General features: G+C 46.3%; 1 protein-coding gene across 1 annotated transcript in view; it reads right to left on the reverse strand.

Moving 5' to 3' along the window:
* Positions 1-1,090: 1,090 nt before the first annotated feature.
* Positions 1,091-17,076, reverse strand: part of LOC134038948 (NACHT, LRR and PYD domains-containing protein 12-like) — a 223,027-nt gene continuing 207,041 nt past the window's right edge. Inside the window, 4 exon segments of the mRNA XM_062484630.1 lie at positions 1,091-1,713; positions 1,715-1,806; positions 4,386-4,441; positions 6,567-6,740. Coding sequence (XP_062340614.1) covers positions 1,270-1,713; positions 1,715-1,806; positions 4,386-4,441; positions 6,567-6,740 — 766 coding nt within the window. The 3' untranslated portion in view covers positions 1,091-1,269.

Genomic DNA, 17,076 nt, shown 5'->3' on the forward strand with positions numbered 1-17,076 from the left:
GGGGGGAGAGAGTAGCGAGGGAGGGTAGGGAGGGAGGGTGGGGGGAGAGAGTAGGGAGGGAGGGTAGGGAGGGAGGGTGGGGGGAGAGAGTAGGGAGGGAGAGTGGGGGGAGAGAGTAGGGAGGGAGGGTGGGGGGAGAGAGTAGGGAGGGAGGGTGAGAGAGTAGGGAGAGAGGGTGGGGGGAGAGAGTAGGGAGGGAGGGTGGGGGGAGAGAGTAGGGAGGGAGGGTGGGGGGAAAGAGTAGGGAGGGAGGGTAGGGAGGGAGGGTGGGTGGGGGGAGAGAGTAGGGAGAGAGGGTGGGGGGAGAGAGTAGGGAGGGAGGGTGGGGGGAGAGAGTAGGGAGGGAGGGTGGGGGGAAAGAGTAGGGAGGGAGGGTGGGGGGAGAGAGTAGGGAGAGAGGGTGGGGGGAGAGAGTAGGGAGGGAGGGTAGGGAGGGAGGGTGGGTGGGGGGAGGGAGTAGGGAGGGAGGGGATCACACTAGACACACACACAGACAGTTTATATTCAAGTGGGTAATACTGTCATATTACTGGTCCTAAATGTAGTGTTTCCAGTGTGTGTGTACATGTGTGTGTACGTGTGTGTGTGTGTACGTGTGTGTGTGTGTGTGTACGTGTGTGTGTGTGTGTACATGTGTGTGTGTGTGTGTGTCTCGGGCCACTGGGTCACCAACAAACACACAGCATGTCTTCTATCATCCTGTATAAAACATCTTTATTTCTCCTTATTTAGTGACTAAGACACTATTTAGTTCATCACATTCAGTGGGACTGAGATCAGAGACAGGATTGTTGTTTGTCAACAATTAACCCGTTAAGGAGCAGCATCACACATGTGCGATAGTTCGAAAGCCCCACAGAGTAACGTCGCACGTGTGATTCTGAACATTCCAACCGACTATTTTCCGATAGACAAAAACTACATGACAAACGCTGTAGTATGGCTTCAAAATGTACAATTAGGAGGCTAACAAGTAACACTAGCAGGTAGTAGCATTGCTACGAGTATTATGCTAGGTTGCTAGGTAACGGAAGCTAACTAAAGCTAGCTTCCGTTTTGGAAAAATAACTCACTCTGGTGGAAGCGTCGGTAATATTTAGAGATATTAATAATATTTAATATCAGTAATATTTACATCTAAAAGGTTAAAACAAAACAAACATTCTACACACACCAATATTTACAAACACTCTGGGATATCAATTCCAACTGTACAGTTCAGTCTTCACTAACATCTATGTGAGCACGGTGTGTGTGAGTGTGTGTGGGCTATTCTACCTGACACAGGGACACTGGGGAGTCATAATGAACACTGAACCCAGGATAGAGGGGCTCAGTGAATGTGCTGTGGAATGTGTGCAGGTGGGTCAGTGTGTCAGAGGAGACTGTGTAGAAGGACAGAGTGCCGGCCGGCCAGTCCAGATACACTCCTACTCTGTGGGAGCTGGAGGGGGGGGCAGGTATGGCAGTTATCTTCTTATTGTGCACGGCAGAGTAACTGTTATCATCACAGTCCAGACTCCAGGACTTGTTATTGTGTCCAAGCCCACAGTCATCACGCCCTCCTCCCCTGCTGATTCCTTTATATGTCACTGCTATATTAACCCCTCTTCCACTCCACTCTGCCTCCCAGTAACAGCGCCCAGACAGACCCTCTCTACACAGCACCTGTGGCCAGTCCTCAAATCTCTCTGGGTGATCAGGATACGGCTGGCTTCTCTCTCCTACATGTCACCTTTCTGTTCTCCTCAGACAGAGAGAGGACTCTGTGTGCTGTGTTTGGGTCCAGTGTGAGCTCACAGTCATCTGATGGGGGAGACCAAGACACAATATATTACTGATCATCATCATTCACATTAGAATGTCTCCCTCTTCCTGCCCTCCCCCTTTCATTCTCTCTCTCTCTCTCTCTATTTCCTCTCCCTCTCTCTCGCTCTCTCGCTCTCTCTACCCATCCTCACTCTCTCTCTCTCTCTCTCTTTCATTCTCTCTCTCTCTATTTCTGTCCCTCCCCCTCTCTCTCTCTTCCACTCTCCCTCTCTTCCTTTCATTCTCTCATTCTGTTCTCCCTCCCTCACATGCTACCTCTCTCCCTCCAAATCCCTCTTTCCATCATCCCTCCTCTCCTTACCCCTGATATGCCCCCATCACTCCATCTTTCTAGGGAGGGGAGGAGAGCAGAGGGAAGAAGGGAAGAGGGGAGGAGAGGAGAGGAAGAGGGGAAGAGGAGGAGGGGAGGAGGGGAGGAGAGAAGAGGGAGGAGGGGAAGAGGGGAGAAGAGGCAGGAGGGGAAGAGGGGAGGAGAGGGAGGAGAGGGAGAAGGGAAGAGGGCAGGAGGAGAGGAAGAGGAGAGAAGAGGCAGGAGGGGAAGGGAAGAGGGGAGGAGAGGAAGAGGGGAGGAGGGGAAGAGGAGAGGAGAGGGAGAAGGGGAAGAGGGGAGGAGAGGAAGAGGAGATCAGAGGAAGGGAAGAGGGGAAGAGGAGAGGAGGGGAGGAGAGGAGGAAGAGGGGAGGAGAGGAAGAAGGGGAAGAGGGGAGGAGAGGGAGAAGGGGAGGAAGACGATAGAAGAGGGAGGAGGGGAAGAGGGGAGGAGAGGAAGAGGGGAAGAAGGGAAGAGGGGAGAGGAAGAGGGGAGGAGGGGAAGAGGAGAGGAGAGGGAGAAGGGAAGAGGGGAGGAGAGGAAGAGGGGAAGAGGGAGGAGGGGAAGAGGGGAGGAGAGGGAGGAGGGGGAGAAGGGAAGAGGGGAGGAGAGGAAGAGGGGAAGAGGAGAGAAGAGGGAGGAGGGGAAGAGGGGAGGAGAGGGAGAAGGGGAAGAGGGGAGGAGAGGCATGAGGGGAAGAGGAGAGGAGGGGACGAGGGGAGGAGAGGAGAGGGAGAAGGGAAGGAGAAGAAGAGGAGAAGAGGGAGGAGGGGAAGAGGGGAGGAGGGGACGAGGGGAGGAGAGGAAGAGAAGAAGAGGGAGGAGGGGAAGAGGGGAGGAGAGGGAGGAGGGGAATAAGGGAAGAGGGGAGGAGAAGGAGGAGGGGAAGAGGGGAAGAGGGGAGGAGAGGAGGGGAAGAGGGGAGGAGAGGAGGGGAAGAGGGGAGGAGAGCAGAGGGAGGAGGGGAAGAGGGGAGGAGAGGGAGGGGAAGAAGGGAAGAGGGGAGGAAGGGAGGAGAGGAAGAGGGGAAGAGGAGAGAAGAGGGAGGAGGGGAAGAAGGGAAGAGGGGAGGAGAGGAATAGGGAGAAGGGGAAGAGGAGGGGAAGAGGAGAGGAAGAGAGGGAGGGAAAGAAGGGAAGAGGGGAAGAGGAAGAGGAGAAAAGGGAGGAGGGGAAGAGGAAGAGGAGAGGAAGAAGGGAAGAGGGGAGGAGAGGAAGAGGGGAAGAGGAGAGAAGAGGGAGGAGGGGAAGAGGGGAGGAGGGGAAGAAGGGAAGAGGGGAGGAGAGGAGGGGAGGAGAGGGAGGAGGGGAAGAGTGGAGGAGAGCAGAGGGAGGAGGGGAAGAGGGGAGGAGAGGGAGGGGAAGAAGGGAAGAGGGGAGGAAGGGAGGAGAGGAAGAGGGAGGAGGGGAAGAGGAGAGCAGAGGGAAGAGGGGAGGAGAGGAAGAGGGAGGAGGGGAAGAGGAGAGCAGAGGAGGGGAAGAGGGGAGGAGAGCAGAGGAGGGGAAGAGGGGAGGAGAGTAGAGGGAAGAGGGGAGGAGAGGAAGAGGGAGGAGGGGAAGAGGGGAGGAGAGGAGAGGGAGGAGGGGAAGAGGAGAGGAGAGGGAGGAGGGGAAGAGAGGGAGGGAAAGAAGGGAAGAGGGGAGGAGGGGACGAGGGGAGGAGAGGAAGAGGAGAAGAGGGAGGAGGGGAAGAGAGGAAGAGGGGAAGAGGAGAGAAGAGGGAGGAGGGGAAGAGGGGAGGAGGGGAAGAAGGGAAGAGGGGAGGAGAGGAGGGGAAGAGGGGAGGAGAGCAGAGGGAGGAGGGGAAGAGGGGAGGAGAGGGAGGGGAAGAAGGGAAGAGGGGAGGAAGGGAGGAGAGGAAGAGGGGAAGAGGGGAAGAGGGGAGGAGAGGAGATCAGAGGAGGGGAGGAGAGGAAGAGGGAGGAGGGGAAGAGGAGAGCAGAGGAGCGGAAGAGGGGAGGAGAGGAAGAGGGAGGAGGGGAAGAGGGGAGGAGAGCAGAGGAGGGGAAGAGGGAAGGAGAGGAAGAGGGGAGGAGAGGAAGAGGGGAGGAGGGGAGAAGGAAGGGGACATAGCACACACAGACGTACACACAGTATTGATGTGGGTAATTGTGTTAAATTACTGCTTCTAAAAGTGTGTGTTTACAGTGTGTGTGTGTGTCCATTTTTGACAGTGTCCAAGTCACTAATGGTCTTGTCCCTTGTATGACCTTGTGTACTAGAACCAAGTAGCAGTCAATACTCACATCTCCAGGCCTTCAAAAGGCCAGGTTTGATCCAGCACTCTCCACCATGATCCACACTGCAGGGATAAGCAGAGGAATGATGAAAATACACTTCAGCTGTTGATAAGTGACTTAGCAACTGACTTTCTAAGTAAACATGTTGTTTCTCTCTTATCATCAGAGGTGTATTCCAGAAAGCAGGTTTTACAAACTCTGAGCCGAACCCTGAACTCTGACTTGATGAACCCTGAGATGGGAAGCTCAGAGTTATCGCTTCCAGAACAGCTGATCTGAGTTAGTTCATTTCTAATTCACTGGAATTACATTTAGTCATTTAGCAGACGCTCTTATCCAGAGAATTAGAAATTCTCATGCGTGCAGCCGAGTATGAAGAACATTTTCAGAAAAATATTACTATTAAAAATATTTAATAGTAGAGCTGCACGCAGCACACTGATTCGCTCAGCCCCTTCTTGCCCCGCTCGCGTTCTCTCTCTCTCACTACAACAGACACGTCTGTGAATAAGCCCCTCTCTCCGTGCACGCTCTGAATCAATGCACGGGTCAAACAGCTTTTTCCCTCAGAGACAACAGGACAATCAATCTGGAGTTTACGAACGGTTAGGCCCAATCCCAATGTCCACCCTCACAGACTCACAGACTTTGAGGCACGTTCTCACTAAGTCTGTGAGGGCTTAGGGCTGTCCCACTGTCAAATTGTCAAGTTCGTGAGGGCTCTTTCGAACACATTTTATGCACCCGTAAGTCTGCATTTTTGCAGACTTGCCCACAATTCACAGCGTAGTGACGTGAAACACGAGGGTTACCGGGGGAAGCCTGGAAGAGGGAAAAAGATCCTGGCTAACCCTCCTCATAAGACAAGAAAGACGAAGAACAGTAAACAAACAAGCATGGAAGGAGCAACCAACCCTGACGTAAACAGAAATAGAAGTTAGAAATAACAGTTAACATCAGAAAGTTTAAACACAAAGCTCACTGACGGTTAATATAGCCAGAACTGGGTGTAGTAGGGCTGCACAATTAATACAATTTTAATCACGATCACGATTTTGGCTTCCCACGATCAAATTTGCGTGATGGAGCGATATTTAAAATGCGGCATTCTTTTAGCAAAGCCAATCTAGCGGTCCGTAAACCATAGGTGCGTTCGACATCGACTACGTGAAACGACCAGCGAGAGTTGCTGCCTTCAGTCGGGGAAGAGTTATAAACGGCTGCGTAAAGTCGGACATTCCTGCTTCCTGGTTTGCTGCGTTGACGTCAGTCATGGCCGATCAAGCGCTGTTTGCTTACTTCATCACTGACGAACTGCATGGTATAATTAGCCTACGTGACAAAAAAAGTTGCTTTGGTTAAAATCAGCAAATAATCATGATAATTAATCGTGATCTCAATGTTGATCAAAATAATCGTGCTTATCATTTTGGCCATAATCGTGCAGCCCTAGTGTGTAGGTTGTCCTTTGATGATAAATTCCAAATATGCTTTCATCAGATTTGATCCAACAACATTACTATTTTACCTATAATGCCGCAAAGTGCTGAACCATTCCGATTTATAGCATTTTGAGCTCTTGTAGCCTCTTGCACTCAATCACTTACTAGGTGACATCAAGTAAGTGTGTGAGGGTTCAGGGCTCAGGGTTTAGGGGGGACATTGGGATTGGGCCTTAGTATCATCATTCTCTGCATAAAGGTGTCCAAAACTGAGTAAATATAATAATATTTGTAGTTAAAAACATTTGTCAAATATAACAATATGAGTCCAACGTAATGTTTATATTATATGAAGCTCAAAAACTATTTTGCGCTCAAATTGATTCCATTTTTTTTTCTTGTTGAAGTCCCTAGCTACATTCACTTCAAACCGACACTAGGACCTAGGTTTGAGCTGAGCTACATTTTACAACGTCTGGTTTTAGTGGCCTCTCTTTCTGGAGCTAAAAACCCAGAGTTTCCCTCATCTCAGGGTTTAAAAACTCAGTTTTCACTAAACCCGCTTTCTGGAAATACAATTATGATTGTGGCTACAATCATAGTTCAACCATATTGTAGATTGTAGAGTAAAAATGCAGTTTTAATTGTATCATCAAGAAATGCAAGGCCTATTAACGTAATTAGATATATTCAGTGTTAAGCGACTTTACATTAAGAGGTATATAAAAAACAAACATCTCCTTACTTGAGTTTCTCCAGTCTGCAGTGTGGATCCTCCAGTCCAGCAGAGAGCAGCTTCAATCCTTTTTCTCCTGGATGATTGTAGCTCAGGTCCAGTTCCCTAAGGTGGAAGGGGTTGGACCTCAGAGCTGAGGCCAGAGTAGCACAGCCTTCCTCTGTGACCAGACAGCCTGACAGCCTGTAGAAAGAGGATCAATATTGTGACAGAATCCATCTGGGCCCCCAGAGTGAGTCAGCACAGAGGGGTTCATTTGGCAGGTACTGTCATAGCTGCACCTCCCCTCATTAGACAGAGTGACCCACGTAATCCAATATCAGAAAAGTTGAAGATGTAACTCTTTATCCTGTATAATAATGATACTGTGTTCAGCATTCCATTTGTGTAGAGAGAGGCCAAACCCCCAGGTGAACTATATGCATGGTAAAGGCTTAGGTAAACAGGAAGATCCTTATCTTATCTGAGCATTTCATTTAGTTAGCCTAAGCAGGGCCACTTTAAGACATATGCACGCACACAGGCACGCACGCGTGCAGGATCTATGCAAGGGAGCCAATGAAAGAAGAGCCATGTGACAGACAATTCTATATATTTGTACAACATGGTTTTTGTATTGGGAATGTTGGGATGATAATAGAGAATCGAGGATAAAGAACAAGCAAGTTTGCTTGTTCAATATTTCCACTATTTTAAACAGTTATCATATTCCAAAGGAAGAAACATTAGTGCATCTAAACCAGCCAAGATAAATTAGAGTAGGCTATAGGGAAAGGAATTGCACATTTGTGTGCCAGATAATATTTCCACAAAAATTCCCCCATTAAATACAATACATCATGACAGTTTGCATGATTTGAAATGGTCACTTATTATCACACTGGCATTTAATTATCACAGCAAACAATTACTGCACTGAACTGTAAGTAAAGCAAAAATAACAAAACCTGTAATTATCACTCGAATCATTCACGTCTTCTATGCTAAACCTAGCAGTCACGTGAAAGTGAATGAGGTGAACGAATCCTTTCTGTTTCCTCTACTGAGCCAATGCAACAGTCCTGATGCGCTGCCACAAGAAGATGAACGAATCACTCACTGAGACGACTCGTTACTCCCCAGTCATTGTAAAGATTCGTTCAAAATGAAGGAATCGTTCACAAACGACACATCACGACTGGCCTCTTGGTTGACGTGAACATACCACTTTACAATTAATAGACGTACACAAAAATAAAATAAAAATGGCCATTCCTCTGTATACGGAGGTAGTGACCAAATCAACTAATAAGTCTCCCTGTGTGAGTTCTTGTTTAAACTGTAGTTAAGCTGTAGTTCTCCTTTAGCTTTCCGGCAGAATAGACAGCATCTATCTTCCACTTTCCGAACTGTAGGAGCCATTTGTGTTTCTTATTGACATGTCATATTATTTTGGTTAGATAGAACTGTCAGAATATTTTGGACACTGGGTGGCAGTCATTGGAGGCACAGGGTTCTATATTTAGGGACACAGGTGACAGGAAGGGGCACAGGTAGAGGGAAGGGACACAGTTCTCACCAGACCAGAGAACAGACCACAGTGCACAGACCACCAATGACATTGGGAAACCTGGTATGTCAATCTACATTTTACAACTATGCATAATAAATAACAACTAAACGACAAATAAGGACTGGAAAATCTGATACATTGTGTCAGCATAAGAGCACTCCTAAACTACCTGTGTATAATGGCAACGATATAGATGTATTGGAAAACTAGAAACATTAAGCGAGAACTCGCACTTTTATTGGAACTTGAGCTTCAAACTGAAAAAGGTTTTTTGTATTCCACAAAACCTGGCCGCTATCCCCAATCAAGGGACATTGTCGTCACCTGCGCTGGTATGATTGACGGAGATGGAAACTCTGAAGTTCAACGCGCAGGGAGAGTGTGTACTGGCAGCATCAAGCACGCTTTATTGAATGCTATAAAAGCCATATTGGGAAACGGCTAATATAATGGGGTTGTTCGACTGAATGCTAAAATCTTACAACAATATCGTCTGCTTGAAAGCCGTGCAGTCGGCATACAAACGTTCCTCCATTACGCCAATGAGGTCTTATGCATAATAAACAACTAAACGGCAAAGCCCTCTCCTGCTGCCTCTTCCTAGATATTTGTAACTAGCTACCTCCCGTTCCCCTTACCCTGCCTCAGTCAACTAAAATGTCATTTTACATATAAAACGGAAATATCAGCTTACCTGTCAAACTTGTTCCACTGAGTTGGATTCCAACTGAAGAATATCCCACCTCAGTCGCTCTTTATTAGCTAGCTACAAAATGTCCTGGTTTATACACCGCGAATATCCTGTGGTTATCCTGAGGTAAACTTCTTCTAAATTACAGTAAAAAAAACTCAAATACTTTTGTTCTGGACTGGCAAGTCATGTTTTGTTGACTTAAATGTAGCTAACATCTGAAAGTTTTTCTTTTCTTTGAATTTTCTGAGCAGATATACATCGCTGGTTCCGACGCCATTAGTTAACGTCGTTCTTTTTAGAAACACGGCTAACTGATCCAGAGATCACGTGACATAGCATGCCAAGAATGCTATTGGACAATATTATCATAGTGAAATAACAGCAAGTTCTTCTGAAAAATAAAAGGGGAATTAAATGGAAGTGAAATTAACCAAATGTATGCAAAAAAAACTTAGCTACCCAATAAATTATTATTTTAATTAAATATTATTATATATTTTAAAATAACAGAATGCTTATAAGTATTTATTTAATTCTGTTAGGTCATTAGATAACCATATTCTGCTACAAAAGAGCAACATAACTGCCTGTTGGCTCTGCCTTCCATCCTGAGAGAAGAGGAACTGCTATATTAGGATGCTGTTCGTGGATAACGGTGTTGGAACAAACGGTTAATCATCAACACCATCATGCCTATGTCTTTCTGTATTTCAACATGTTATATCTTGCTAAATATATATATATATATATATATTCTACACTGCTCAAAAAATTATGGAACACTTTTGAAAACACATCAGATCTCAATATCTTGTGTGGACCCCACGTGCTTGTATGCATGCTTGACAACGTCGCGGCATGCTCCTAATGAGACGACGGATGGTGTCTTGTGGGATGTCCTCCCAGATCTGTCGAAGGGCATCAGTGAGCTCCTGTAAAGTCTGAGGAGCAACCTGGCGGTGTCTGATGGACCGAAACATAATGTCCCAGAGGTGTTCTATCGGGTTTAGGTCAGGTGATTGTGAGAGCCATTCAATTGTATCGATTCCTTCACCCTCCAGGTACTGCCTGCACACTCTTGCCACATGAGGCCGGGAATTGTTGGAACCCAGGACCTACTGCACCAGCGTAGGGTCTGACCATGGGTTCAAGGATTTCATCCCGATACCTAATGGCAGTCAGACTGCCGTTCTCTAGCCTGTAGAGGCCTGTGCGTCCCTCCATGGATATGCCTCCCCAGACCATCACTGACCCACCACCAAACCGGTCATGCTGAATGATGTTGCAGGCAGTACAGTGTTCTCCTTGGCTTCTCCAGACCCTTTCACATCTATCACAGGTGCTCAGGGTGAACCTGCTCTCATCTGTGAAAAGCACAGGGCGCCAGGGGCGGACATGCCAGTTCTGGTGTTCTATAGCAAATGCCAATCGAGCTCCACGGTGCTGGGCAGTGAGCACAGGGCACACTGTAGGACGTTGTGCCCTGAGGACACCCTCATGAAGTCTGTTTCTGATTGTTTGGGCAGAGACATTCACACCAGTGGCTTGCTGGAGGTAATTCTGTAGGGCTCGGGCAGTGCTCAACCTGTTCCTCCTTGCACAAAGCAGAAGATATCGGCCCTGCTAATGGGTTGAGGACCTTCTACGGCCCTGTCCAGCTCTCCTAGAGTAACTGCCTGTCTCCTGGAATGTCCTCCATGTACTGGAGATTGTGCTGGGAGACACATCAAATCTCCTTGCAACGGCTCAGAGTTGGACAATATGTGCAACTTCTGTAGGGTTAAGAAATCGCCTCATGCTCCCACTCAAAGAAGAAACTTGGAATGGACTCCACATGCAAAACCAGTCCTGTTTAGGGGTCGGCTCATTGTTGCCCCTCTAGTGTACCTGTTGTTAATTACATCAACACCGATGCAGCGGAAAGTACCCCTCTGCTACTTAACTGACCAGATCATTATCAGAGAAGTTAATTCATGCCATACCCTGATAAAAAACTGTTCCTTTAATTATTTTGAGCAGTGTAGTTTAAAATTGTTACATTCTTGTCTGCATTCTGTTCTCTTTTTGCTTTAATGCTATGTTACATGTAGCAAAACCAACCTCAAGGAATATAATGGCCAATATTATCTTTAGTGATCTGTGCAAATGACCAATACAAGTGTGTTCAACTTCCTAAAGAGCAGCGTTGCACCTGACACTTAAGGCCGAAATATACTTTCCGCTATGTACGTGTACACATGCTGAATGACTGCAGCACGTATCCTGCGTTCGTTTGGTGCGTACTTTGTGCACGTCTCCCTGGCCCTTAAATGTACGCATACGCAAGGTGCAATACCGTCAGAAATCGTGGGCCAGTATACTATCCCTGCATCTCAGATGGAATGCTACCATCAACCTACCCAGACGCTCCCATGTCACCCCGCTCTTCATCTCCCTCCACTGGCTACCCATCACGGCCCGCATCAGATTCAAGACCCTGGTACTGACCTTCCGAGCGGTGAACGGGACTGCACCTGCCTACATCCAGTCTCTCCTCCAGCCTTACACTCCTACCCGCCACCTACGGTCTTCTTCTGACAACCGTCTGGTGGCCCCACCTCTCAAGAGCACCCGCTCCCAACCCAAGCTCTTCTCCTGTCTGGGCTCCCAATGGGGGAATCACCTCCATCAGAGACACTGACTGTCTCCCCACCTTCAAGAAAAGGCTAAAGACGCACTTGTTCCGGGAGTACACCAGCACTTAAAGGTTTGTTGGATCAGATGTTAGCTTATTTCCTCCAGGAACACAATGACCATTATTGAGGGACTTGTTGGTCACTCCTGTTGGTTAGTTGTAACTGATTTAACTATTTGTACTTGCTGTGAATTATATTATTGTTGCTTGCTTTCCACCAGGTACACTCTAGCACTTTAGAGGATCATGTTGATTAATTGTACATGCTCTTACGTTTCTTCCCTTTGGCACTTATTTGCTTTTTCACAGTGTATGCTTCATGTTTTGGCTACCCGCAATGTATGGGGCTATCTCGTTGTTTATGATCATTGACCTATGCACTTTTTGTAAAGCTCTCTCTTGGAAGTCCCTTTGGATAAAAGTGTCTGCTGAAAGAATAAATGTAAATGTACCATCCTCTGAAGTAAAAATAGCCAGTTACATAGTAGTATTATACACCAAGCACACTTCTTGCTATTCCTAATCCGAAACCTTTCATGCAGTGGAAGAGGTGCCAACCACAGGGACTGACGTGGAAATTGACACCATGCTGTTGAAACGATGAAGATGGGTATGATTATGGATTTATCTGATTGAAAATGAAACCTTTTTCACCCCTTTTAGTATTATTTTATATTACTGGAAACCATATGTTAAGCTGTTGACTTATTATAGTTGAGCTTAGTATTATTATCACTAAACGATAGAAGATATTGAGCCTGAGTGTGAGATCTGGGTGACAGAGGCTGAGGAGTGAGGGAGAAGGCCACCTGGAAGCAGGCATCGTCCTTCGCAGGCTGAGGCCTGAGCTACAAGTCAAGATCCGCTGTTTTTGACCCCACGCCTAGAATCTTATCTGTGGCCGCCTGTACAAGGTCAGCACTGGCCCTAAGTAGGGAGGATTTACAACGAGCCTGATTGTGTAAGCAGCGTGAGCAGCCTCATCGTAATTGTGGGTTACAGAACCTGTTTTAAGAGAAACACTTATTATTGTCACCCAGCAAGGTCAAAGGCACCAAAGCTAAGGTGCGAGTGAAATCTGAAACCCCCAGAACAGGTGACCAATTGTGTTATGCGTAAGATCGAAGACCATCTGTATCTATCAATAGTAAAATAGCACATGAAAATAGGTGAGCAGTATGTAATTGGATGCCTGGGGGGTAAAGATCAGTTGGGTTCCGGAACCTGCTCACATTTATTGGGATTTTTGTCATCTAAGTCACCAAGTTCCAGTGCCGTTTTTTGAACTTTGAAGATTGATTGAAAACTTTGAACATTTTCAAACAACAGCACAAAAGCTGCCAGATGCATAACTCCCTGTCCAGGTAAATGTGAGCAGGCCATCAGGAAAATAAATGGGTCACAGCACAGAAATGCAACCCTAACATTCGTAAAATGTAAAAAAGAATTAACATCACAACAACCACAAAGTCACACGTCTACAATGGGAAAGTGAAACTGGGTTGGAATGTTCTGAGACCAGTTAACCAGTTAGGTCAAGAAAGGGGATGAAGGATTTAGAGGTATGTCTGTTTGACTGAAGACTGACCACTGTGGGACAGTAAACCCTGGAGGATGGGTGTATCATATTATATGGCCTGCTTTCTAAGATTGTTGATACAATGGAGATTAGTTTGACCAGGGGGGTCATCTGGAGACATGAAGTCTGGGTGATTTTTGGGTCATTTTGTAATGACTGATCAGCAAAGCTTTGTTTAATATTACGTAATTGTATAATCTAAATAAATTGTATTAAAACCACATCTCTTGACTACTCAGATCTACACAGTGCCACTTGAATTTCCACCTTTACACTACACAAAGGTTTTTTCCGATTAAGCCTCACTTTAAAATGTTGGTTCTTGATTCATGTTCTTGTTTTGATGGCTGTGGCATTTTTTGTGTGAGTATACACTAATAGTTATGTTTTAATGTAAAAGATTCATCAAAGGATCTAACTTTTTTTCTTTTGGGCTTATGTATGTACAATTAATGTTTTTATAGTGGTTAAACTGTAAGCTCCTTTGTTTATTGTTGGAATGTTCTGAGACCAGTTAACCAGTTAGGTCAAGAAAGGGGATGAAGGATTTAGAGGTATGTCCTGGAGGATGGGTGTATCATATTATATGGCCTGCTTTCTAAGATTGTTGATACAATGGAGATTAGTTTGACCAGGGGGGTCATATGGAGACATGAAGTCTGGGTGATTTTTGGGTCATTTTTATGTTTTATGACACCCTGACTTGTTGCAGGAGAATCCTCATCACCTGGGGGAAGGAGCTCTGGGACATCAGGTTCTGAGGCTGTTGTTTCAGCTGTCACTAAATTGTGTTTGACGGACGTGTCCTGATTGTTGTATAGAAATGACCAGATGTTAGGTACTATATAAAACTGTATATAAACTATATAGGAATGTGTTCCGGTGCACCTGCAGTATGGCCACACTGACGAGAGCTACGCTATTATTACCTAACATTTTGTTTGTCTTGTTAGTGTTTGTAAGTTGTTTTGTCGATTTTGTATTTTGCATTCAGTACGACCAGCAAACACTTCTGGATATTAAGTTTTCACTAAGCAAGGATTATTTTACAAACTTTAATTCCACTTTCTGGAGTTGGAGCTCGGAATGCAGCGGGCTCTTTGTTGTTCCGCCGCTCTGTTTACCTGCGAGACGGAGGAAGAAGAAACAAGGCCGACGTGCTGGAGTCCTCGTCCGAACTCGGAAACGGAGCTTCTAACCTGCTTTTCCAACCATCCTACTCGCTAACGTTCAGGTTAACTTTCTATGGGCCACGGATGTAGCGGTACTAGCATCTCACTGCTCTCCTGTCCTTGAGCTATTAACTGTAAAATCAGACCCTTCTATCTACCTCGGGAGTTCACTGCGGTGGTCATGAGTGCAGTCTACACCCCCCCAGGCAGAAAAGGCTGCTGCTTTGGATGAACTGTATGAGATTATCAATGGTCTGGAGAATGTGCACCATGAGGCAGCCTCATCATATACTAATATATTGCATCTGCTGCATGATTGTGTAACTCACACTATGTAGTCAATTATATTTTGATTAACTTTTTAGAAAGACCAGGGACTGGGGTTGCAAATTAGCCTATTGGCTAGAAACCTTTTACGCAGCACATCTACAACATATTGTTATTGATGTATGTAATAATGTGCGCTGCATTTTCCCTGACAAATAAACAAATAAATAAAATAAAAATCAGAAGCCCTGGGTTGATGCCGTGGTCCAGGCCAACCTGAGAGGCCCGGTCTGTCGCCTTTAACTCTGGGGACCCTGATCAGTACAAGAAGGCCAGATACGACCTTCTGAAGGCGATCAAAGCAGTGAAAAGGGCTTACAGGACCAAGGTGGAGTCCAGCTACCATGGCTCTGACCCCAGGCGCATGTGGAGTGGACTTAGAGCCATCACAGACTACAAAGGGAGAGGCTACAGTGAGACCCAGTCCTCTGTCCTACTGCCAGACGAGCTGAGTACCTTCTACGCTCACTTTGAGAGGGACAGTGACCCCCCTGCAGTGGAGTTACCTGAGGGCCTAGCCAGTGGTGTGCCTACAATAACTGTAGCTGAGGCATTGCTCCAAAAAGCTCAACCCTCGCAAGGCACCTGGCCCAGACAACATATCAGGTGCTGCGCTGACCAGCTAGCAGGGGTCTTCAGTGACATCTTCCACCTCTCCCTCAGCCTGTCTGTACTCCCCACCTGCTTCAAGAGGACCACCATCGTCCCTGTGCCCAAGAACACCAAGGTCACCTGCATGAACAACTATCGCCCGATAGCACTGACCTCTGTCATCATGAAGTGCTTAGAGCGTGCCTCCCACCCTGGACCTTATGCAGTTTGTATACCGGTCCAACAGGTCTACAGACAATGCCATCGCCCTGACTATGCACACCGCTCTCACCTGGACAAAGGGAATACATATGTGAGGATGCTGTTCATTGTCTACAGCTCAGCATTCAACACCATCATCCCCTCCAGACTGGTCTCCAAGCTTCTGGACCTGGGACTAGGGATGCACCGAATCCAGATTTTTTGGGTTCAACCGAATACCGAATCCTACCCCCATCCTCAGTCCATTAACGCAGTAAACACATGACGTAGGCTAAACAACGTCCACAGCAGTGTATTTTTCATTTTATTTTATTTTAACTGTAAAAAAAAGAATAGGCAACATTATGCCAGGAAGACAACTGGGAAAGACTATTTTGACAAATACCATATGCCTATCTCAAGATCCAATCAATATCCAAAATATTTGCCTTTTAGATTTCTTGAATTTCTTTCGGATGTTTCATATGCAAATGTTTTAACAGCGGAGATGTTGTGTATTGTTTAGGGTCCTTGCCACCACAAGACAAATAGGCATTGCAAATTGAACATATAGCTCGACTTGAATCGCCTTCTTTTGACTGAAAGTACTGCCAAACAACACTTTTTCTGCTTGCGAGTTCCATTTTCACGTTCTCTCAGCCTACTGCATGGAACAGTCCACCTACGTAAACACTTTCCTGTAATCAACGGCAGCGTCATTACGTCGACCAGTGTAGCACGTGTAGTGCAAGCGTAGGGTTCGGTTCGGTGGAAAACAATTCTAAGGTTCCGCCGAAACCGAATCCTGGATTCGGTGCATCCCTACCTGGGACTACCTCATCCACACTGATCACCAACACAGGCACCCCCCAGGGCTGTGTGCTCAGGCCTCTCCTGTTCTCTGTGGTGGGATATTGATTATGGGAGAGCAAGGTAAAGCAAGGAGGGGTACTTGAGGTCATATTTTGGGGGCTGCCTGTTAACTGTGTAGTTAAGAAAACTGCGCAGTTAATGAACTGGATTTAGCCAGAGCAGGAGGAAATATGAAATTGAGAGTGGTTTGGCAAACTTAAGATGAGAAGAGAATGTGTCCAGAGTAGAATAGGCTGTTGTTGCACAACAATGAGTGGGAGAACAGTGACCTATGCACTTTTGTAAAACTCTTTCTTGGAAGTCGCTTTGGATAAAAGCATCTGCTAAATGCATAAATGTAAATGTAGAACAGCTGGTGGAGTTAACTCATCTCTGATCTTACTCTTAAGGGACTGAAGTCACCAATAGTAATGGGTTCTGCTGATAAGCCAGAATTAAAAGTAATAAAGGAGATGGAAAGTTTGGTTGAGGTAAGTTGCTGAGGGGTTGTTGAAAGTAAGATAAGGAGGCCAAAACATCGGAGGGTGGGGGTCAGGAGAAATGGGCTTTTTCAGTAGTAGAGGAGTTCATCAACAACTTTATCAGCCAGATAAGGCGTTCATAGAACCTTCTAGAAGGTTCTGGGACTTGTGTAATATTAACCAGGGCGGGCGGAATTATTCTCATCTAGGCTATAAAATGAGAGTGTTGGGGCATTGAGATTGTCTTTTTGCCTTTGTATGAACGAGTAGCTGACTTGCTGAATAAACCGTCGAGCTGCCTTGAGCTGTTGAAAGATATCTTGTCTCAGAATTCTTCATTTTTACTTCTACCGAAGACTTGTTTTTCTTCATCTTCTCCTTGTTCACTCACAACT

The sequence above is a fragment of the Osmerus eperlanus genome, chromosome 18 (assembly GCF_963692335.1).
Source record: "Osmerus eperlanus chromosome 18, fOsmEpe2.1, whole genome shotgun sequence".
NCBI classification, from domain to species: Eukaryota; Metazoa; Chordata; class Actinopteri; order Osmeriformes; family Osmeridae; genus Osmerus; species Osmerus eperlanus.